At 40.8% G+C, this 22994-nt stretch overlaps 1 protein-coding gene across 5 annotated transcripts in view; it reads left to right on the plus strand.

The window, feature by feature from the left end:
• The window catches only part of LOC142379814 (transcription initiation factor TFIID subunit 4), an 88422-nt gene extending 67728 nt beyond the window's left edge, over positions 1–20694 (plus strand). For all 5 annotated transcript variants that reach the window (XM_075465109.1, XM_075465118.1, XM_075465127.1 and 2 more), the window contains one exon: positions 18486–20694. In XM_075465109.1, the coding sequence (XP_075321224.1) occupies positions 18486–18659 (174 nt within the window). In that variant the 3' untranslated portion in view covers positions 18660–20694. The remainder of the gene's footprint in view (positions 1–18485) is intronic.
• Positions 20695–22994: the final 2300 nt, after the last annotated feature.

Genomic DNA, 22994 nt, shown 5'->3' on the forward strand with positions numbered 1-22994 from the left:
GGAGGTCATTCCTGCCCACAGCAATAACACTGCACAAAGACTTTTTTTTTTTAATAATGGCCAATGTCTAATAGCTTTTTGAATTCTTTATGGTGCAAAAAATAATTTCCCATTTTGGGATTAATAAAGTATTATTCAGTTCAATTCAATATTTATATTTGACTAAGTGAACAGTGGTTAAGTGAGCATTTTGTTCATGTTTGCCATCTTTACTCAGAATTGAACTGGTTGTGGAGCTGACACACAGTGTGAAGCCCTCTGAAACATCCTTCTTGTATTTCGCTTCAAGTGTGAATGAAGATCCTTAAAATTGAAATCATCGATTCGAGTAATTTTCTAATTCCTTTTCAGAGGCAACAGGGAACAGATTTGTGTTGTGAAAACAGTTCTTTGTTCGTTTCTGTGTAAAAATTAACTCTAGTCCAGTTTTAAGAGGCATTGTGCATGTGATACCACCTTTGATGCTGAAAGTGTTTAGCATTATCCGAGTTTAGGAATGTGTCCGAAAGCTCATCCTCCTCAATCTAAGTTAGCAAATTTAAAATGGGTGAAAGGAAACATCTGTTTTACAAGGAGCATAGTGATATTCTTCTGTGACTTGCCTAGTCTGCTTTTAATTAAGTTGTTTTTACAACAAAACGTCTCTCGTTTGAGGATCCATGAGCAACGACTGAGGTATCACATTTCTCTAACAGTCCGGTTATACATGAAGTCATACACAGTCACTGCACTAAGTCACATTTTCCTTTAGGCACCAGGGGAAACATTTAAATTCCACATATTCCTCTGTAAATATGATGAATCTAGAATAAGCCTGAATTTTGAATGTCAATTGGTCATTTTAATAACCTGCTTATCGAGTTGCATCTTCACATCCTTGGCTAAGCAGCAGTGTGTTGCAGAGGAGCAGAGTAATGCACCCGGTAAAAAAGCATAAATAACAAAATAAAAGCATTACTTCTGGTTCTTGAGTACAGTGCCAACCTCTTTCAGAATGCTTTACCCTGATGGGTATTAGCCCATGACCTTCTGCTGCATTAAAAAAAAGCTGCTTCCACAAACTGCTTTCTTAAATGGAGTTACACAACATAAACATGAATATACATTACGTGGGAGCCTTTTTTGTTTCCATATTTTTCCTCCCTTTTTTTTTTTTAATGTCCTGTATATGTTTAATCATAAGGCATAATAAAGTGAAGTCATAGTGTGCCCCTCCTCTGGAGTTATTGCAGAGGGGGCGGAGGAGGAATCTTAACTTATTTTCACTTCGTTTTCACCTCCTCACATTTCTTCATTTCACATGGGCTGGAAGCCCCCGCGGCGTTCTCTTTCCCTTCTCCAGAGCAAAGTGAATGTGACTTTTCTAAGGGGGTCACAGGATGCCTGGAGGCCTGTGGGTGTTACTGGACTGTTGCCTGCTCTCAGCTTCACTGAGGGGCTTGTCATAGATTTCATCTCCACAGAAATGAGCCGGGGGGCCCTGGCCAGGAGCACAAGCAGCCAACGTTATGAAGGGCCCACGCTGATTATTTCCCTCTGACATCGCATCCTGAGCTTTCCGCATTAATCCCAGACAAAGGCAGCCCTTCAGTGCTGTGCCAGAGCTCAAATTAGGAGCCAGATAATGGCCTTGTTGAGTTCCTGTTCTGTTCACTGAGAGGCAGAGCTCCTGTTGAAATCATCTTCCTCGGTATTCCTTTCCTCCTGCTTGTTTTGTTTTTTTAACCTCTCCACTTTGTTCAGACTGTGAGGGAATTCAAGTGACACAATTTAGCTTTTTTTCCCTTTACAACCCAACCCACCCCCCATTCACCCACCTTTGATTTGATGGTGGCTGTGCAGGACTTGGGCCTGTGCCTGGATGTGGATCGCCATGGGCTGTGAAACCGATAGCCAACGAAAACTGGAGAGTCCGTCTCTAGCCCAATCTAGTCTGCAGGAGGTAACAAAGGAGGTCTTATAGGGCTCCGCAGGGCAGATTAGTTCCAAGAAGCCAATGGCTGGGGCTACTGGCAAGCCTGCTGAAGAGGGCCCGCTGTGGCCCCGGTGGTGGGTCACTGCACAGGCAGGGGCCCGCAAAGCACACACACCATAACTCTGCCTAAAGCTCAGTGGTCCAAATCCTATACAACTCTGACACACCACACACAGGCCTATTAAAGAAGACATATTATTCTCTTTCCAGCTCTATATTTTTATTCAGAGACTTCACTGGAGTGGCTCTGCGTGATTCACTGTTCAAAATAAAATCTTTATCCCATAATGCCTTATTTTAGCCTCTGGCTGATTCAAACAATAAATCATAAACTCTTGGTCTTTAGAGCCCTCCTCCCTCTTCTGATTGGTTAACTTCTGGAAGCCCACAAAGACCCTCCACCCAGTGCTTGGTAGGACCACCACATCCTCTTTCAGTGTGGACGGTCTCAAAAAAACTGTAAAGGTAGCAATTAAAGTAACTTTTTGTTTTCAATCGCAATAACATGTCCATTTACCAAGAAGAGTATACTTTGACTTGATGGGTGTGCTGTGCCTGGAAAAATGATTGATCTGAGCAATCCCAAAAGTAGAAAAACAGTTTAAAACCAAGCATTCAGAGCTTCTCAAGCCTTCGCCTTTCACTCAAAGAGGTGGCTTATTTGCTTATTAGAATTATTGGAAAATATTTTCACTTCCAATGTATGATGAGACACAGATAGAGACTCCTTTGCACATCTTATGGTTCTGAGATGTAAAATTTGCCTCGATGCACAGTGTCCTGCAGTGTATAACGTGCTCAATGCTTTGAAACATCCTTGACACATTTATGAGCTCTGAGTTATCATCCAGGCACTTAGGCCATTTATCACATCAAAGGAAGAGCTTTGTTTGCTGACGTAAAAGCAACAATAGCAGCTAAATTGCCCCAGTTTGTACAGCCACACTGGTTTTCTCCTATCTGTCTCGACCAGGCGCAATGCTGGGGACAAAGGTAGGCGAGCGATTTAATAGTGAGCACAGTCTATTTTTCCATTTGAATTCATTTCACCTTCTTTCTTTGAGGCTGTAGATCAGAAAGAAAGAGTGAGGCAATAGAGTGAGAGGCATGGGGAGAGAGGGGGGAAAAGCACAAGGAAAACTGATGCCCTTTCCTCCAGCTAAATTAACAGGAATCACGTGGAAAACAATCTGAGTCTCCGATGAAGGAGGGAGGAGGGGGGAACCATTAAAATTAGCCCCAAGCTATGGACTGCACCCAATATCACTAAAGCTGCACTCACTACAGATGTGGAGGCTGGCTTACAGGCAAACTATGCTCTGTTCTATAGCTACAATTAAAATCAACCTCGCTGCCAAAAAATAGGAGGGGGAAAGAGGGGGTAGAAAGGCAGACATGGAACATCAAAGACAGATTGAAATGTGTAGTCAGTAATAAGAGTGGTCTCCAAGCCCCGAGGTTCTCCACGGTCCCCTTGTTAATGAGAAATTTTGACCTCTGGTTTGTAAGTTAAACTTGTAATCTCGGTTAATGAAGTAAATCAATCCCAACTCGGGAGTGTTCAGTGTCTCTCCCTTTGCCTTCTCCCCGCCAACCTCCCCTCTGTCCTTCTGTCTTGTGCTTCTCTCCTTCTCCTACCCCTCCTCCTCCTGCGTCCCTCCCAATGTGCCGCCTGGGAGTAAAATGGCCAGGTCTTCAACCAGACAAACAGGAAACTTAAAGAGTACGAGGGTTCCGGCGCTTGAGGGGGGTGTAAGGACTCAGAGGACTAGGACCAACCAGGCTGTTTGGTTAAGATGGAGACAGGCCAACTGATTGCTGGTTGAAGGGACAGCATGAGGGAAAACAATGGCTCCTCCTCCTCGTCTCTTTTTTCTTTTGCATCTTTGTCCCGTCTTTGCCCAGAGTCTGTTCGGATTAGTGAAAAAGTTATTGCTGATTTTGAAGGAGTAGTGGCAGTGCCGATCTAATCTACTTTACTCACCCCTACTCCTGTCCTTGTCCAAACCCCATACAAAGTGGATGTTTTTGGTGGAAAAGAAAGCTAACTTTCATTTCTTTATTTAGTTCTTGTCAACATGTGGAGCTCTGCTTTTGCTTTTAACCATACGTATGCTTCTGTTATTTCCAGAGGGTGCATTGACATTAACCACTGATTAAATGTTGTATCTATGTATTTTTTTTGACCACAAATTAGGATTGATTCGGGATAGGATCTGAAGTATGACTTTTGCATCATTTATGAAACTGAAACATAAGGATTCCTTTGTGGGTTCCCCTTCACTAGATACTACATAAATATGATTAAAGAGGGCAGCGAGAGGCTGCTTTTGGTTTCATAATGTCAGGAAGATTGTAATGTTGGTTTGACTTAACATCTCAAGGCAATTCGGTATTTCCAGTGAGGACACAAAGGAGACAGAGTTTAGTCTTAATAATGGTTACAGGGGTTTCTTGGCCAGATGCCATATGTTCTTAAAGCTTTTACACGGTGCACTTTGCCAGTTGTCCCGTCTCCAATACAATGCAGAGCACTGTGGTGCTTTTTTATAAACTCTGCACTATAGGTTAAAGCATTTAAAATGGAGCTATTGCATTAGCATGAGAAGATAGATTCATTTGCTTAGTCTTCACTTGTGTGTAACCACATCATAAATGTTTGTCAGTATTATTTGAGAAAATTTACACAGTTAGACATTCTCATGTTGCATATACTGTATGGTAAAACCCTGTATGGATTATGATATGGATGAAGTATCTTCCAGGCAAGTCAAAACTCAACCTAGTGAATCAACTAATTGAGCCATTGACCCAAACATGTTCTCAGTGAAAATTCTAACTTGCAATGTTTAGCAGATAATCATCATGTTCGCCACCTTAGTTTTGACCTATTAGCATGCTGCCATCGCTAATTAATAAGAAAATATATAAAAAAATATTTATTTTAGATTAAGAAAGTGTCAGGGTTAATTAGATAGGACAAACAAAGTCAGTAGTTCTTGAGACTAAAGTGTAGAGGCAACCGACTGATGAACCTAACATCGCTTGGCTAACAACATGGGAGGGTAGTGGGCAACTTGCAAAACATTTAATCTTCGTCATGATCGGTTCCATTTTTATTTTGGACGCAATTGAAGACACTTGCATATGTAGTGTGTTTAGTGTGGCTGAATTTAAGATGATCCCTAATTCGCTTGTTGGACTCTGTTTTCTCTGTGAACAGATTTGTGGCCTCTTTTGGCTCTGTCAGATCTTTTCAGCACCCGGATCTTCCAGATTATTTAAGGAAAAATCTGTCTGGCTCATCTGAAAGTAACACACCACCTTCTTCCCTTTCAGTGTGCCCTACTGATAATAATCAGAAACTTTCCACCAATGATTTTTCATAAATATGCATAGTTGATCTACTTGTGGCTCTTCTTTTGTGAATGGTTCCCAAAAACAACTTTACATTTCGACATATTATGCATTATTATCCACAGAAGTGTTCACACTAAAATCTTCTTATTCAGATAAGAAGCGCCTATATATCCATATTCATGGTAAAGTGGTGATCCCCCTCATTTCTGCCTGTAAAACTTTGCCCTGAAATAATGTTTAAATATACAGTTTTGACAACAAAGTTAAGCCCCAGGCACTCAATAGATACTCATCTTAAAGAAATTAATTACCTCCCTTGTTAATCTTGATATAATTAAATTTCTGAAGAATGAAATTTGCTGCATTTCCCCCCCATCTGCTTCACTGCTATGGAGGCGTACCAATAATGGCTGGCTCTCTAGCTAGCCTGCTGGCCAGGGACATGAAGACAGCCTAACATCGTGGGCCCCTCGCTGTACTATGCCGCACTGTGCAAACCCACTCTCCTCATCCTACGCCTTCCCTTTCTCATAGGAACAGGCAGACAAGATACCTCAATTGTGCCTTTGCCATTCTGTAACTGCTTGTGTTCACTCAATCCTGGAGGATAATGTTATCAAACGACTTGAGAATTTTGGAATGCAAGAGCTGCTAATGAAGTTGTCAACACAGAGGCTCTGAAACTTACATGTTGGAGCCCCGGAGAAACCAGAATTTTTCTTTCTGTTATGGCTCACTTTAGAAACTCCTGTGCCTTCGTGTGACTTTTTGTCGTTATTTACTGGGCCTCCTGCGATGCTGCTGGATTTAGCCCTGATTGCCTTGTGTGGCACAGAACTGGCAATACGTGGAAACATTTTATTGTTGCTATGTATTTTATGTCAGTTTTATGTCAGCTTCACTGTCAGCTGTCAAGGTTTGATCCCGGTTAAAGAAAGAGGGAAAAGATGGAAAAGATCTTTCATTAGAGGCTGGTAGGGGGGCAGAGGAGTGCCAGGGAGGGAGAAAGAGCGATGGTAATATGTATGGAGTAGGCAAAATACTGCAGCGAGATGGCAGAAATGCCAACATAGAGAGTAGTTTGAGTTTTCCAGAATCTGATTCAGGACTTTTTATCATGCAGCTATACATCACACATATTGTGAGAAGCTCCTTACTTTAAAACTCAGTTCTAAATAATTAAACACCTTCTTTACCATCACTTCATTATAATAAATCCCTGATCTCTGCTTTTTCTGTTCTTTATATTTGAAAATATGGATTTTTGTTGCCTTCTCAGACATTCTAAGACACCATCAAACTACAGACGATGTCTTACTGAGGGTGAATGACCCTCTGTGAAAGCACATTTACAGCATGTTGCCATATTTGGACCAGCAGTGTCTGCCCACTGCCCCTTATCAACTTAGCGGCATAGTGGTATGATGTCAATTTATCGTCCCAGGGAATCATACAAGAAACAAAAAAGTTTAGAGCTTACACATCAATTAAGTTATAGCAGGTGTGGCATTTAAAGTCAGGACTTTTATGGTGATTTTAATATTTACGGTAGGAAAACAGCATTTTTATTAAGTCAAGTACTAATTTTGATCTGCTCTGAGTTACGATTTAGTATTTTTACTTTTACTTGGATTTTTGTTTAGGTTATAATGAGACATGTGACAGTTTAGACATTAACTGGATCAGCGATCAGTGATAAACTAATCAAAGAGTTGATATTTCCAACTTCTAAAAGCTACTGCTGATAACTACCTTTATTATTAAACTCTCTGAGGTTTTCATCACTGGCCCAGAAGCGCATTTTTGTCTTAGTCTCCCACTGTGAAAGACCCTGTTTTGGCTTCCAGTCACACACAAGTTGCCCCTCATAACCTGGACCAACCACCAGCTACTTAACATGATAGAGACGGTCCACATTGATGAATATTGCTCCATTTCTGTCCTTCATTCTTAGGACTATTTATTAATTTTTGTTAACATATTGTTTTGATACAGTGTCCTCTATTTTATCTTTTAACAGGAAAACAGAACGCCTAAAATTAGCTTCAGAAAATGGTGAAAGAGAATAAACAAGGCGATCCATTAGTGAGGATGGGTTATTGGCTGACTTGCCTCTTCTCATGGCGGCCCATTAAAAGTGATAATGTCTGCTTGCAGCAGTGCCTGGGGAAGAAGAAGGAGGCCATGGAAGGCATATTTCACATGCATCAGACACTGGAATTAAATAGACCAATGTTCCCTAAAAAGACTGAAGTACATCTCTTTCTGATGTGCGTCCCGGGCAAAAATTCATTGATCTTAGAATGTCCCTTGGCAATTATAAAATATTAAATCCAAGTCGCACTTTTCAGCTCAGCTTAATTTTTTTTCCTCGCTTTTCACTGCTTTCCATTTGACCAATTTAGAAAAAAAAAGTTGGAAATGGATGGCCATGAAAAAAAAAACGACACTGATGATAAAGGCTGCGCCCACTTTTAGATATCTTTTGTTATGGTTCTGTATTGTTTTTGCAGAGCATGTCAGATCATTAAATGAAATGAGGTCCTAGCAAAGCTGAGAGTGCCTGAAACATGCCTTGTTAGAACATCAGAGCTGTGTTAAACAGGAGTGCAAGATTGAAGCACACAAGGGTGCTATATTTGTGTGACATCATTATTTCTGAGCACAGGATCCTCAGAGCCGTTGATGCCTCTTTCAGCACTCTGGGGATGACAAATATTTGTCAGCTGCTTTCCATTAGGTCTGTGGCCCCGGTGCTTGCCTCCCTGGCCCCTTTATGTCCCTCAGAGATTATAGAGGGGGTCTGCAGTTAATTGCCCGAATCATTAAATTTAACATATATCTCAATAAATATAATCAGCCAGCTGTTTGACAAGGTACACAGTTCATTAAGCCCCCTTGCTTGTTTGTCGTTTCCCTAATTAAGATTTAGAATCGATCATTGAGTGTGTAATGTACAGTGTAGCTGGGGTTGCATAGGGAGTCTCTGCTCAACTGAAAAAGGAATGGCATTCGCTTGCTAAAGCTTTACCATTTAGCACACTGACTGCAATGGGAATTAGACATCCTGTGCTAATTAGGGAGGCCAATTAAGTGTGAAATTCAGGCGTTTTTGACAAATAATCTCAGCAGAATTCAGACATCACCATACACATGGATGTTATCTGTCCTGAATGGTGAGCGGATCAAAGCTGTGGCTCCTGTGCTGTTTTCCACGCCTGCCTGTTTTGGTGCTTTGTTTGTGTTAGCTAGCATGCTGTCTAATCTATTGTCTCCCAAAACAGCTTAGATAAAGAATTGGCATCACCAGAGAAGCTCAGTGTTTCTGTGGCTCTCATTCCCATTTTGATTCATGATCACATGTATTTTTTAGGCTGCATAAATTATGTATTTGTTGGACTAATGAACGCCTTCCACTGATGGAACTTTGGAGGAAGTTCTGAATAGCTGGATGTGGCCTCTGTCACCCGCACCAGTGTTCTGATTGCATGTCATGGCAATTCTGATAATAAAAAAAGACAAGAAATTGAGCAAGACCTGACCGACTTTTTGGAACAACTTTAATGTGCACACAAAATGTAAACATATCACCTAGGTTGGCCTTTGTCACTACACACTGCTGTTTGGCTGTGTGTTTGTGTATGCGTTTGTATCAAGGTGTGTGCTTTTACGCCTGTTGTCTGACTTGTGGACCACCATAAAACAAGCTCCAGCTGTCTTTATTACCTGTTCGACCTATCCCAACTGCTTTGTTCCTGTAGTACATAGAAACACATTTACCCACTCTTGCGTTGCCATTTTCTCTTCAGCTGGAATTTAATAGAAGGGCGCCATTACACCATGGAAGGTAATGGCTCTGGGTGTCTGCTGAAGCTGTTTGGATACCAGGCAGCGCCGGAGGTGTGTTTACAGGGCGCCGATGGGCAACTCCTGCAGCTGCCCGCCTCAGGTGCAGGAAGAATTGAGTACTTCCTTTTACAAGATGTGTAATTATTATGGCAGACAAGGGTGTGGATTTAAACCAAGTCAATATGTAGATAAGTGTAATACATATACACACATACACACAATTATATGCACATCCACAGCTGCTTGGAAATGGATGCCGTTGTATGTGGTGTAGTAAAGGAGGTTGCCAAAATGCTGTGCAGGTAGGAAGAAAGCCTTGTGGGTCCCTGGAAGAAGAATCTGATGGGAGGAATGAGGCCTCCAGGAAAGTGCCAGCAAGCCTATAATGAGGAACTCCTTAACTCAGTCCAAATTTTGCAATGCTGCTTGGCATTTTTACCCCACAAACCATCCAGATTTATAATTGATAAGTTATTATATGATTTCAAGTTTGACATTGAACTGCCATTGAGCCATATTCTCTACTTTTGAGCAAAAGTAGTAGAAGTAATTGTATAAGTAGTATACTGGTATTTAGTTTGAATCTGAATTAATATCATAAATGCCCTTGTCGTTACAGACAGTTGTTTCTGAATAGCTGTGAAAACTCTGTCAGCCTTGCCTCACACCCTTGCATCCTGTTGGATGAAAAATCAATGACACTAGGGGTCACAAATATTCAGAGAGACAGTCTATTAAGTTCTTTTTCTTTTTTCTTTTTGTCTTTCTGGGCCATCTATATAAAACATGAAACTCTACGCTTTCCCCCGAAGAGCATTGATTTGAATCAGAACTGCTTTTCAGACAGCCATTTTCCTGCTGCTCAAACTTAGCAGGCGCCACGTTAGGTGCAGTGGGACCAGTGTCAGCGGCACAGGAACTGAGCCTGTGATGGCTAAATGATGTCAAAAATGGCCCCATTACCGTCGATTTGAGATCAAGGGCCAATACATAGCGCAAACCTCTGCCGTAAATGTGCTTTCTAATCTCCTCTGCCTGCATGTCTACTGTGGCCCCTTGGTGCGTTCTTTTTCTTGTAAGTAAAATGTGTCACTGCTCATAGGAGGATTTATGTGCAGACTGACGGCTCAGAATAGAGCACATGTCTGCAGAGCAGTGGGATCCATCGTGCTGCCTTTTGGTGCCTTATCTTATCCTCAAGTCAGTGTCTGTTAGTGTGCGTGAGCTCAGCGCCATACCATTTTGCCATTCCACTTCTTTCCCTAATTAGGCCATTTGCAGGATGCGTTCTCCTTATTGTGGTCATTTATGTTCGATAGCACTCCAAACTGATAGGCTTTTGTTAACTGGCTGTTCCTACTTGGAATGTTTCGCAAAGACATCAAAGGGTGGACCACGAGCCTCATTTGGCAACTTCTTCCAGCTATCCATCGGCTGCAAAACACCCCGGTGCCTCGATTATTAACTCAGTCACCACCCTCTCATTCAGCTTGAATTAAAAATTAAAAACCAGCAGAAATGACAGTGCCACACCATTGAAAGTAAAGTGTGTAAAACCAACAAGGGCTCATTAGCGAGTAGTTCTGAAGACAAGCATTCTGACTAGAGACTCATTACACTTCTCTTATTTTAACTCTAATTGGGTTCATTTTATATATGAAACGCCTTGAATATTTAATGTTGGAAAAGTTCTAGTTCTGATACTTTATGCAGTCAAAGATACTTGGCCTGTGTTAATTGTCCAGGTTATCAGGCAAGCTGTTAACTTGTGTTGCTCTATAGAAACCACCAGAGAAGAAAGACATAGAGGGTATTGTTTTGTGGTTGGATCACGATCTTTGGATAAATAAAGGTGACTTGCTAATTACAGAAACAACAAAGTTGCCTGGATTGTTGGTATATCAGCTGTTGTCCTAATGGTGTACTATTCTGACTGTAGACAATAGGGTGATCTAACGATTTAATAGATTAGAATTGGCAATATGTGAACAAAAAGTTATAACCCCACAATCAGAAATGGTTTTTGCCAACTTAATCTACAAAGACCCTCTGAATAAAGCCTTTGTAGTATTTTTTACAAGTTGTTCAGCTAGCCAGGCTCGGCTTTTAATTAAACATATTCAAAACCATGTTTTGGTTTCTTCCTATGGCTGCCTTCACACAATCTTTTGTTTCTCTCAGGTTGAAAAGAAAGAGAGAGGGGAAACAAAAGCAAGATTTTGTTTCCAGGCAGGAAAGTTTGAAGTTCTTTGTTTGGAAGCAAGGTTCCGGGTGCAGCACACTGTTTAGCTCGGTGACCCTGTGACTGCCTTCTGAGGAACTGTATGAGCAGCCCTGCAGAACTGTGCTCCAGGGTCAGCTTTCATCTTAGCAGTAACCTGTGGACTTTGAAACTCAGGGCGATGGAATTGCAGCTTTGTCAGTACACTACTAATTAGAAAATTCCTAACCTCAAGCAAGATGTTTTAATTATGTGTTGTGTCAACGAGTTTGCAGATTTAATCCACCGTTGATACACACTCAAGTGTGCAAACTGTGTCGCACATCGTGGTAGATCAAGTGGAATGGAGCTGGGGCTTTTATTTCCATCTTCCTCTTCCCCGTGTAACCTTACGCCTTTCCAGCACCCTGTTCGTTAGGAGCCCTCACATGCTTAAGTAGTCAAATTAGATGTGGAGTTAATGTGTTAACTCATGAAAAAGCTGGTCTGATTTGACTTGGTTTGTACGAGGCTGAACAATGTGACAGTATTGTGCTGGGTGTGAGCTCTCTGTTGCAGTGAGTCAGTGTGAGAGAAGACAGGAAGGGGTTAAACAGAAATTGAGCGGGGATGCTGGGGGCAGCAGTGCTGCAGAACATAGCAGTGTTCGTGCGAAGGCAAGTCATTTCCCGAAACACTGCAGACACATGGCCTGCGGCGCTCTAAAACCTTTGGAGACCAAAATGGCTTGCAGGAGTTAGAAGTAATAAGGTGTTTTTTTGCCTTCTTTCTCCTTGACTGAAATCCTGCACGGTTGCTATGCATTGCCATGGAGCTGTGTAGCTGTTTTATGGTTTATGTGGGTATTAAGATACTCTACAACTGGCCATTTTTTAGATTTGTTGTTGTTTAGTTGTGAAACAAATGGAAGTTGTTTGTTTTGGAAGTAATTCCCTCATTCTTTTTTCTTTGCAATGATCAGAATGCCAGACCTCACTCGTGTTCCTTTGTATGTCCCCCCTATATCCCTGTTTTTGTTTTGCAGACTTTTTTTTTCCTTTTCTTCTCATAATGACAAATCAAGAAAAGCATGTTTGGGAAAAGAAAAAACAGATGTAGCAAATGCGCTTCACTCACCTCCATTTTTGAGAGTGACAGCCTCTTGTTTAGGATTTTCACCCAGAAAAGCAACCTGTGATAGAAACAAAGGCCATCTGTCTGGTGCATGAACACAAAGCTGTGATATTAGTCCATTCTGACCTCTGTGATTATCAGCAGACTGAACCAAAACCCTTTTCATCCTTTCCCCTGGTTCTGTTAATCTTGGCTGCCTTGTCTGCTTCAAAGAGGGGCTCCGACATATAATCTGGGTATGTGCATCTGTGAATTATTATTTTAATTCTTTATACGTTTATTAGAGCTGAATAAACTCCACATCAAATACATCACTCGGGCAATGTCAGAAAGCCCCGGGCAAATCAGCCGACATCTGTTAACTCTTTCAAAATGGCCTCATCCAGCATGTCTGTGGGCGTAGAGGAGCGAGAAAAAGGGAGAGGCGAGGGAGAGAGAGAAAGTCTCTGGTGCTGATTAATGGCGGGCGTAGGAGAGGCGTCTCAGGCCGAGTGTGGAGATGAAGCAGGGCTGCACTCCCACGGCTGGGCTGCACACTGTAAACACTGTGAAGGGAAGGGGCAGCGTTCCTCAACTGAAATGCAGCATGGAGAACATGTGGGAAAGCTTTGCATCCTGGCACATAGTCAGTCAACCAGGCAGTTAGTCCTTCAGTCAGTAAATGAGTCAGTCAGTCAGGCTCTAAGTCAGCCATTCAAACAGTCAGTTTCTCAGAAAAAAATAGTCAGTCAGCAAATCTGTGTGTCCTTCAGTCAGACAGTGTGCATGCTGGTGTGTCAGTTAGTCAGGTTTCTCACAATAAAAGGAAGCACATCAGGAGTACCTGCTACCACCATGTCAAAGAATTTCCTCACGATCTACGCTTAACAAATACAGCTGCGCTTCCAAAATAAGGCTTTCTGCCAGGATGAGACGGAAAGTTCATCAATATTTAAATATTAGGATTAGTTCATTCCTGGTTTTAACTTTGAAAAACAAAATACCACCTGGTTCAGCTTTTGCATCTCTTCTTTGTTTAGCTTGTCAACAGTCTCTATTCTGTTATATATGTCCTCCTTGCCTGAAGCATAGACATCAGAGTTTAAACAGATTTTTCAGCATCAAAGTAATAATAACGATTGCATCACAAACAGCTTTTCTGTTTCTCCAATTGACACGGGACTTGTCTCCATCCTCAAACATGGATGCAGAGCAAAATTTTCTCTCCATGATGCAGTTTTAGTTAACGCAGTGTGTTGGCTGGTGTGTTGTCACATACCGTCACACACAGCACACACTCTCTCACCGTGCAGCCCCTGTCTGCAACTTCTGCCGTAAGGAGCGGAGTGCTGAGACAGCAGGTTGGACTGCGCAGGGCCGAGCAGCTCTGTGTGCCTGGCAAAGTGGGCCATTAACCCACCGCCCTAAGGTGTGACCTGGGCCAAATCCAATATTGGCTACGGCATCAAGGCACAGGTGCCACTCAGGGTTCAAAGCCGCAGATCAGCAAGAAACTCCACCGTCACCTCTGCCCTATCCCCTTTCCTTTTCTTAAACAATAAAGAAGTGAATGCAAATTCAGACCTTAGCTATACATGCAGGCACAGCTGCTGCCCCGTGCTCTGTTTCAGACATAGAGTCTAAAATCAAGGAAGAAAAATGCAGTAACAACGTTTTTTCACTCTATTTGTCAGACAATAACTGAATGTCCAAACATGTCACCAAAGTCATTCCACTGAAATCTGCGCCCACTGTATCCTGTATTGATGGCTCCCAGGCAGTTCTGTTGAAACTAAAGGAGACAGTTAATAAGTTAACTGTATAATGCCAGCCTTTTAATGAATTTTTCAATTACATTTTGTAAGTCACTAAGTCATTAAAGTAACTTTTTAAAAGCTACTTATGTCAACACTACAATATTTTTGATGCATAGTTGGTGCATTTGGAAAAACTTGAAGTTTTCACAAAGAATTTGGAAAATTTCCATTTATTTGCCTGCTTGCACTGCATATGCAATGTGTGAAATGGGTTCTGTTTTGTTGCTTTCACACTGTGTTGTAATAATTGTCAGCAGCACAAATCAATCCAAGACTCGCTGTTTCTGCTTTAGTGTGCACACACAGGAAGTGAAATAGCTTTTAATGATGTCTCTCTTCCATTGCCAAGTTGTCACGTATGTCGACAGAACGTTGTTGATGACTACAACTATTAAAGAAGCCTCAATACAAACCAGCTTTAGAACCTCTCCTCTCCTCAGGTTCTATCCTCTGCTGCATTTTTTTTCTCTATACCCCACTCTAAACAAGTCAAATGTCTGAAGAGATGTATTGAAGTATCCCTGTGCATTCTGCACGACGGATATGTCATATGACATAATGCCTGCGAGCACCCATCACAGATAAAATGACAGATGCTGTTTTTTTGCCTCTTGGTTCTTTCTTGGCCAAGCTGATTTTGAGACTTTTATTTTTGCTCAGCCCCTCTGTCTCTGTTTTCCTGCTTATTCTCTTATTCTCTCTGACACACACACACACACATATATGTATGTATATATATACATACATATATGATAACTGTGTAATTGTTGGCAGCAAGGATAGTATGGTCGTCGATGTCTCCCTTTCTTTTTTTAACTGACACCCTGCCATCTGCTTTGTGGGTGTTTACCCCACCCATCCACTCTCCTGCCTTTCGCATAGTTTCTTGCATGCACCCGCGAGAGAATCGGTCTCCATAGATACTTACAACAACACGTCATGTTTGGGTTGTTGGCGCTCTTTATGCAGAGGACATGTAAAGACAAAGAGAAGAGGTGCTGCTGTGTTAAGCGAATTCCTGGACAGGCACTGACCTTTACGCCTGTATTTAGATCTCTGAAGGCTGCCTTTGTCCCTGAAGGGGATTAGGCATTCTGGGAGCTGGAGCACAATACCTAAGGAGCGATATTTGGTAATACTTGCTGTCACCCTCCTCCCTACCATTACCTACATGTGGTCACGGCACCACCCCGGCACCGACTTTCAGCCTGTGGCTAGTTTTGCCATCTGTCCAGGTGGATAGATGGCTTTGATTGGTAAAATCTGTGGTCCTGTCATCGGCCTTACTATTGACTGGCAGTAATTGGCATGGCAGTAGGCAGGCCCATCTTTCAGTTGTGGTCAGCTATGATTGACCTGATTAGGTCTGGGTAGCTCCCTCAGAGAGCTCTGTGTGCCCCGGGGCTCTGATGAGCTGCCTGTACCCACTTGCCCCTCAACCAGCAGCCACAGATGATACATGTTGTTTAGGTAAGTTGGCAAGAACAGTGGCCTGACTAGCCTCACTCGTCACCCAGCACCCAGGGGTCAGAGAGTGTACTCAGGGAAATTTGAGACAAGGCATCGTCATACAGTGTACACAAATCCAGGCATATGAGAGGGCGGATGCTGGAGGGACTTTGGTTTGGTTCTTGTAAATTCAAACCCATCATATGTTTGCAATTAAGGCCTGTCTGCGCAGTGTGTTTACAGAGTGGTGCAATCAATGTAATTGTGAGAGGGTGTTCCTGACTGAGATGTCTGTCTTATTTCTCTCTGCCTAGGTTCAAGTGGGCACTTGCTGGATTCGTCTCCCAGTGTTTCTCGTTTGCAAATGTAAATGCATCTCATGATTTGTATCGGCCTCTGTATACACTCCCTTTTTTTTGTCCTTTTTCTTTTTTCTCCTTCGTTCTCATTTTTTCTTGGATCAAACACAAACAAGGGCTCCATTTCAGAGTGGAACGTCAGCTCTGATCTATGTCAGCAGCTTTTGTTTATTTATTCCAGGCAATGTAAAGAGCCATAAAACACACTTAATTTAAGAAGATGGTTTCTCAGGCGATTGGGAGCGCGTCACCAATGTTTTTCTCAACAAAAAAAATTTAGTGTGCACCTGAAGATCTGTTCGTTATTAGGGTTTCCTTTTTGATCTAATTTCTGCTCTGCAAGAGGGATTATTTTTCTTAATTGGAGGTGTATAATGCATAGAGGCCACAACATTCCTTACGATTGATACTGTCAATGTGTTTGGCATTCAGCAAAGATGACCTCATAAGGTGAATTGGAAACAAAGAAATTCTTGCTTCCAGACACTCTTATGTTTCACTGTGGAAAACTCTGTCTCTGACTGCAACACAGAGACAAAGATCTTTCTCTTCTTTAAAAAAAAACTACAAATTAAAAAAAAAAAAAAAACATGAGGATGAATTCCCAGAAAGAAATAACATGCACATATGCAGAGAGAAGAATAATGTTATTTAACAGAGCGGCCTTTTAATTTTTCTGAAAAAGAAGGACGTGCAGGACATGAGTAGATAGAAACACATCTTTGGAAATAAAGTAATGTTAGAGCATTCAGGTTTTTCAGCATGGCCTCAGGAGAGTGGGGGGTGGGCTTTGAGTTACAATTAACCATATTTGCCAGCTCGAAGCTCAAAGCTGGAATATTCTGAAATATTGCAGTATTACACCAAACATATGGAAAAGTGTGGAAAAGTGTTGATGTCTGGGAGATGCCAAATCTCAGGCGCTATCATAGCACAATGTTTTCCCATGATATTTTAGCCTCTTAGCATACTAACATGTGACTCTTACCAAATAAAAGCAAAGCACAGTTGAAGTTGATGGGAATGTTAGTTTTCAAAGTGCTAGATCTAGAACCAAAGTACAAAAAGAGGTGCTGGATAAAAGCTTTAAAATTCATCCATTAGCTATTTCTGCTCTGTACAGTAGAAAAATTGTAGCTAAAACAGTGACAGACAACAATGCACCATCCCTCACACCAAGATACCGACTTCATATCAACCAGATATTATAATAATAGGGGTGTGTATCTCTCTCATATCTGTTTATTTGGTACATATCAACATATATGGGGTAAGATATGATTCGGGGATGATGCGATTTGATTAAATATGATTTGATGCAGTCCGATGCAGGTCTTTATATTTGTTATAAATTTTCTGTTGTAAATTTAAAAAGTATTTTCTTTATCTGGGGCATTAGTGAACTACATCCAGAGATTTACTTGATAAAATGCCAGAAAATCACTACAGTTTTTGCGAACCCTGTTCATTCTCTAACACATTACTAGACAGCTGTTTTCTTTCTTTCTTTGACAAGGTGTGTAGCGATTGAAGTCTTAGATGTGTGAAATCTGTGTGTCTGTAATGAAGTTGTTTGTCCATTTTGTTTGTTTGCTTGATGTACTGATTAACTGATGGTGTGGTCAGTTTTGGTCTACCTGATTGCGTTGGGATACAAATGATCCAATCTCTGCAAATTGTTTATTGGTGCCATTAAAGCTTTGATTTGATGTAGAAAAAGCTCCTTTTGCTTTGAATTATAGTTTAGTTGTGACTCTTTTACTTAGTTTTAATGCCGTGTGTCTACGGTGGCAGACAACTTCATTTTGGCCTCGTCTGCTCCCTGACATGGTGTAACATGTCGCACATAGTTTTTCATCTGATGTTGTATTTACCTAAATTCAATATTTTTCTTAATTCTTGTAAAGGAAATTTTTCATGATTTCCTAATACATAAAGAAACCGTCGACATAGAAGAGGATGCAGTTTCAGAGGGGCGGGGTGGCTGTAGCTCAGGACACAGAGCAGTCACCTGCCAATGGGAAGGTCTATGGTTCGACTTCAGGCCACATATCAAAGTGTCTTTTGGCAAGACACTGAACCCCATTTTGCCTACCGATGATGCGTCCATCGGTGGATGAATGTGTGTGAATGATTAGAACAAAAAGCACTATGTGTAGCGTGCTGTGTGAGTGAACGGGTGAATGTGACATGTAGTGTGAAAGTGCTTTGAGTGGTCAGATTAACTAGAAAAATGCTATACAAGTACAGTCCAGTTACTATTTCCTTTTCACTTGACCATGGCGCTTGAAGGCTGTGGGTAGTGTTAACAAATTCTGTATGAGACCCTCCATTTCACCTTTGGACCTCTCCCTTTTCTCCAGGTTTCTGGCAGCATGGCGGGCTCCCCGGCCAGCTCCTCCACCCCATCAACCTCATCTCGCCAGTACACACGGCAGCGCATCACTCGCGTCAACCTCAGGGACTTAATATTCTACATGGAGCAGGAGAGAGAGACCGCCCACTCGCTCCTCCTTTACCGTGCCCTGCTCAAGTAGCCTCTGCTCCACTTAGCGCCCACCTCAACCTGCTCCTCCTCCTTCTTCCCAGCCACGTGCCTTCAGATCAGGTCTAATATTTCAGCTCTGTGTCTCCATATGTACTGTAGTGATGTTTGATGTAGCTTTTGATAACAAGAAAGAGAGAGGGATAGAAAAAGTACAAAAATCAAACTGTTTTAGTGCGCTCTCTGTTTAGCTTCAAGGTGTGTAGTTAGATCATTGAATTTAAAGGCCATGTCATATTCTTTTTTTTTGGATTTCTCCAAGGGAGGATGTCTTTGTGTCACAGGACTTGATCCTGAACTTGCTGTATGCTGGGGAACTTCTGGCAACAGTTAGACATTGTTTGGTGGAAGCTCCTCTATCAACCACTTAAAAGAAAGGATTACATTGGCTAAGTAAAATTCACACCTTGATGTAGCCTCCCATATTCTCCACGAGCTATTTGTTAAACTTAGTTCAATGAATGTGCTTTAGCTAAACTTGATAAAGGAGACTACAGATTTCTACGCAGACATTTAATTTTGAAACGGATTCCGAATATCAGCATCACGTTACATTTCCCTACTGTATGTGTAAATAGTTCTTTTTGAATTATTTGACAGCATGTATATTTTTAAAACATGTAAGCTTTGTAAGAAAAGGAGTGATTCATGTGTCGGTATTATAAAACCTGATGTTTTGTAAAATCACGTGCTGTCGAGGAGTCCAATTTAGACAGTTTCTTCTGTAGAGTGTTGTTATAAGGCAGAGTCCCCGGCCCCCTCTGCAGAGGTCATGTAACAAAACCGCAGTTGGCATGTGACACTTTCTTCTGAGTGGTCACCCATGTTGAGTGAATCAGTATTTCTTTTTTAAACAGACATAATGTGAACACTGCTTTTATGACTAGATGCTTAGAATTTGTGTCCTGCAGTATCCCGCCCACATTCCGATTTGAAGGGATAAGTTTTGTTAGTATTTGAAGTTAGGAGAACGAAAAAATACATTCCTTTACCTTCCACCCTTACTGTCCTATCTGTAAATCACTAATGTTTGAAAAAAAAAAGAACTAGTCCACCCGCCGACTACCACCCACTCTTTCATGATGACTGAATGACAAGAGTAATCCATGAGATGTTGTGGTGCACTGCACTGCACTTGTTTATTTGTATTTTTAACCTTACTGAAAAAAAATGACTGTAAAGTAAAATGGCATCTGTGTAGGGAAGCAGCTCCGTGATTTTCACTTAAACCTGGTTATTTTTTCACGACTCTTTTTTGTTACAGACTGAAGAAAACTATTTAAAAAAGCATTATTTTACATGTCACCTTGGATATTCACCCTTTTTTTAAACTGTTATGTATATTTGTCCACTATGTTTTATGTTTGTTCTATTTAACTGAATTTCTTGGCCTCTATGCAGCTTTTCTTGTCATATTGAAATTTATTTAAATATGGGTGACATTTAGAACAGATGTTGTGCATTGTAAATTTCAACAGCACTTTTTTTTAATATCTATTTTACCTGACAACTGAAAGCTGTCACTGTATTATAGCAAAGAAATTTATCTTTTACGGTATTGCCAATTTATGTCAAAAGGCACTTATTTTTAACATTTAATATATTTCTTTCTTTTTTCTTTTTCTTTTGGGATTGGCTTTTATGCTTAGTACAAGTAAAAAAAAAGCTCCTAAATATCTACAAACAAGCACAACAACACCTATTATGGTTATTTCTGATAGTTTTATTAATGATTTCTATGGTCTGGTGGCTTCACAGGAGGACATTTCTACTATTACTACTATTACAGCTTTTTAGCCAAAATGATAGGACGATATTCCTGAAGTAAACAAATGGCGAAGTAACATTTCAATGTAAGGATGATTTGTAAATATTGTTTACAAGACTATGTGTTTATTAGAACCACGTTATTTTTGGTAAACTCTTGTACATATCTTGAGAATTTCCTGTTTGTGTGAAAGAAACAAAACTTATGTATTTGTACCTATTTTGTAAAGGAATAAAAAAAAAAACTGTTTACTAAACTGAGTCAACACTGGCTTTGTCCATTTCTTTTTTACGCCAAGAGCACATGTCGGGGAAGAGGATCTGAATGATGAAGCAAAGAAAATGCTAGAAGTTTTAATCTGCAATCACAAAAGCATAAACACTGCAAAAACACTGTAAAGTATAAGCAAGAACAGAATGCAATTATCCATAAATGCATTTGTGCATTTTTACTAATAGAAGATACTCATTTTGCTGTAAGATACTCATTTTGCTGTAACAAATGCTGAAATAGTTTTTCTCTTCGTCTTTCTGTGAAATAATCTGCTCATTTTGACTTTGATAGAGGTGTGAATACTACTGTGTTGTTTCATATCTTCTTTTAACAACACAATCAAAGCCTCTTTGTGACCTGAGTAGATCAGTCGCTGTAGCTTTAAAAGTTTCCCCATACTTACTTGATACAGAATTTCAAGCATCCTAGCAGTTTCGAGCCTCATTTGTCACTTTTCTTATTTGACGTTGCATCAAATGTTTCAGAGGGTGACAGATCTGGACTACAAGCAGTCCATCTAAGCTTCCAAACTCTAATACTACAAAGCCATGTGGTTGTGATACAGAGTGCTGCAGGATGCAGTTTGAAATTACCAAGGCATTCCTTGAAAAAGAGATCATTTGGATGGCATTATATGTTGTTCCAAAATGTGCGCATTTTGTTCAGCACTAATAGTGCAGCCACAGCTGTGTAATTTACCCATGCCATATGCACCTATACACACCCACACTATAATAGATGCTATAACTGTGTGCTGGTAACACGTAGATTATACATCTCTTCTGCATTCAAGAGGATGCATTTCCAAAAGTTTTGCATTTGGAGTCGTCAGATTACTGGACAGAACAATTTCCCACTTTGTCTTTGCTATCAATGTTGTGTTGAAAGATATTTTTTACCAAAAGGTACTAATTTACTCTTTTTCATTTAATTTCAAATTGCTTAGTACAAACTGAGTCAAGCACTGCTGCTCAGCTATGAAAAGTCCCCCCTGGGTTTTTGCTGCTAATTAAGCAGAAGCATTTTCGAAAAGACCAAACCAGTGCAAGATATTGGGGTTTGAAAGCATATTGTCTTCTTCTAAGATCTCGACCTAAGCTGTTGCTCCTATGAAGTTTTAGACTGCTGGTCTAAATTTAGCCTGAAAGACAGCCTCCCCTCCTGTACAAAAATGACCAGGGTACACGCATGATTGCAACTTGCTGGTGAGATTTATCAAGTTTCGTCCATTCAATTAAAGAGCACAGAGTTCAAGGTAGTGTATGTAACAACAATATGTACATGATCATATTTAAAGCTAACATCTTCAGTTATAAAATCTTGAACACCATGAGAGCAATGAGACACACTTCAGTTATACAGTACATCCTTTTATTATCGCAAATATGCAAGAAAAGTCAAATGGAGACACTGTAAATGAACACATGCCCTTTAATACCACAGTCTAATTGTTTTAAACACTTTAAATAATATACATTTCCACCTTATTATACCCTTTGAAATGTTTTTATCCATATGTACACAATGTAATGTTTTGAATTCTTTTAATCATTTTTTATGAAGAGGACTACAGGGTCTCTTAAAAACATGAGGGTCCGATAAAACCCAGAGTCCTGATAATTCAATATACAATAACTATACAACTGACCGGCCTCAGAGGTGGGGTGTGTGCCATGTGGACTGGCTAAACACTGACCAGAACTTCATCTGAGAACGGAGACATGAGTGAACATAGCGAAGTTTCCTGTAATCTCATATTTGTGTAGCTCTGCAGTCAACCGGTCATTTCTATGCTGAGTCAAAAAGGCTTCCCAAGTGTGATTATTGCACTCAGAGAAACCCATGTTGTGATTTTCGTTCCTTTTTCTTTGTTTGAATTTCTATCTCTAGTTGTCAAGAATATAATTTCTCAAATGCATGACTGCTTTTCTGTTGAAAGTTTTTTAAAAGCTGTTTTTATCATTTCAAAATGCCACATTAGTGACAATATGCCTGCAGGCATATTGCACATTTTTCACTAATTAAAAAATAGCCCATATGAGATTTTCTCACATAATAAAAGTGTATCAAGCACGTTGGGGTCAGCAGCTGAGTGCTGCGCAGTGCAGTATGTTGCGAGTGTGCTCGTAGTTTGACTCATCAGTTTGTTTGGTTTGATGCGGCGTGGTCCAGCGAGCTGCGGCGTAGGAGGGCGTTTTGAAAATGTGGCATGAGGGATGACACAGCAGTGGGGGGTGCAACCCGAGTTTCTACTAGCACCACTGAGCATGGAGCAATTTGGGGGGG

This window comes from Odontesthes bonariensis, chromosome 1, assembly GCF_027942865.1.
Source record: "Odontesthes bonariensis isolate fOdoBon6 chromosome 1, fOdoBon6.hap1, whole genome shotgun sequence".
NCBI lineage: Eukaryota > Metazoa > Chordata > Actinopteri > Atheriniformes > Atherinopsidae > Odontesthes > Odontesthes bonariensis.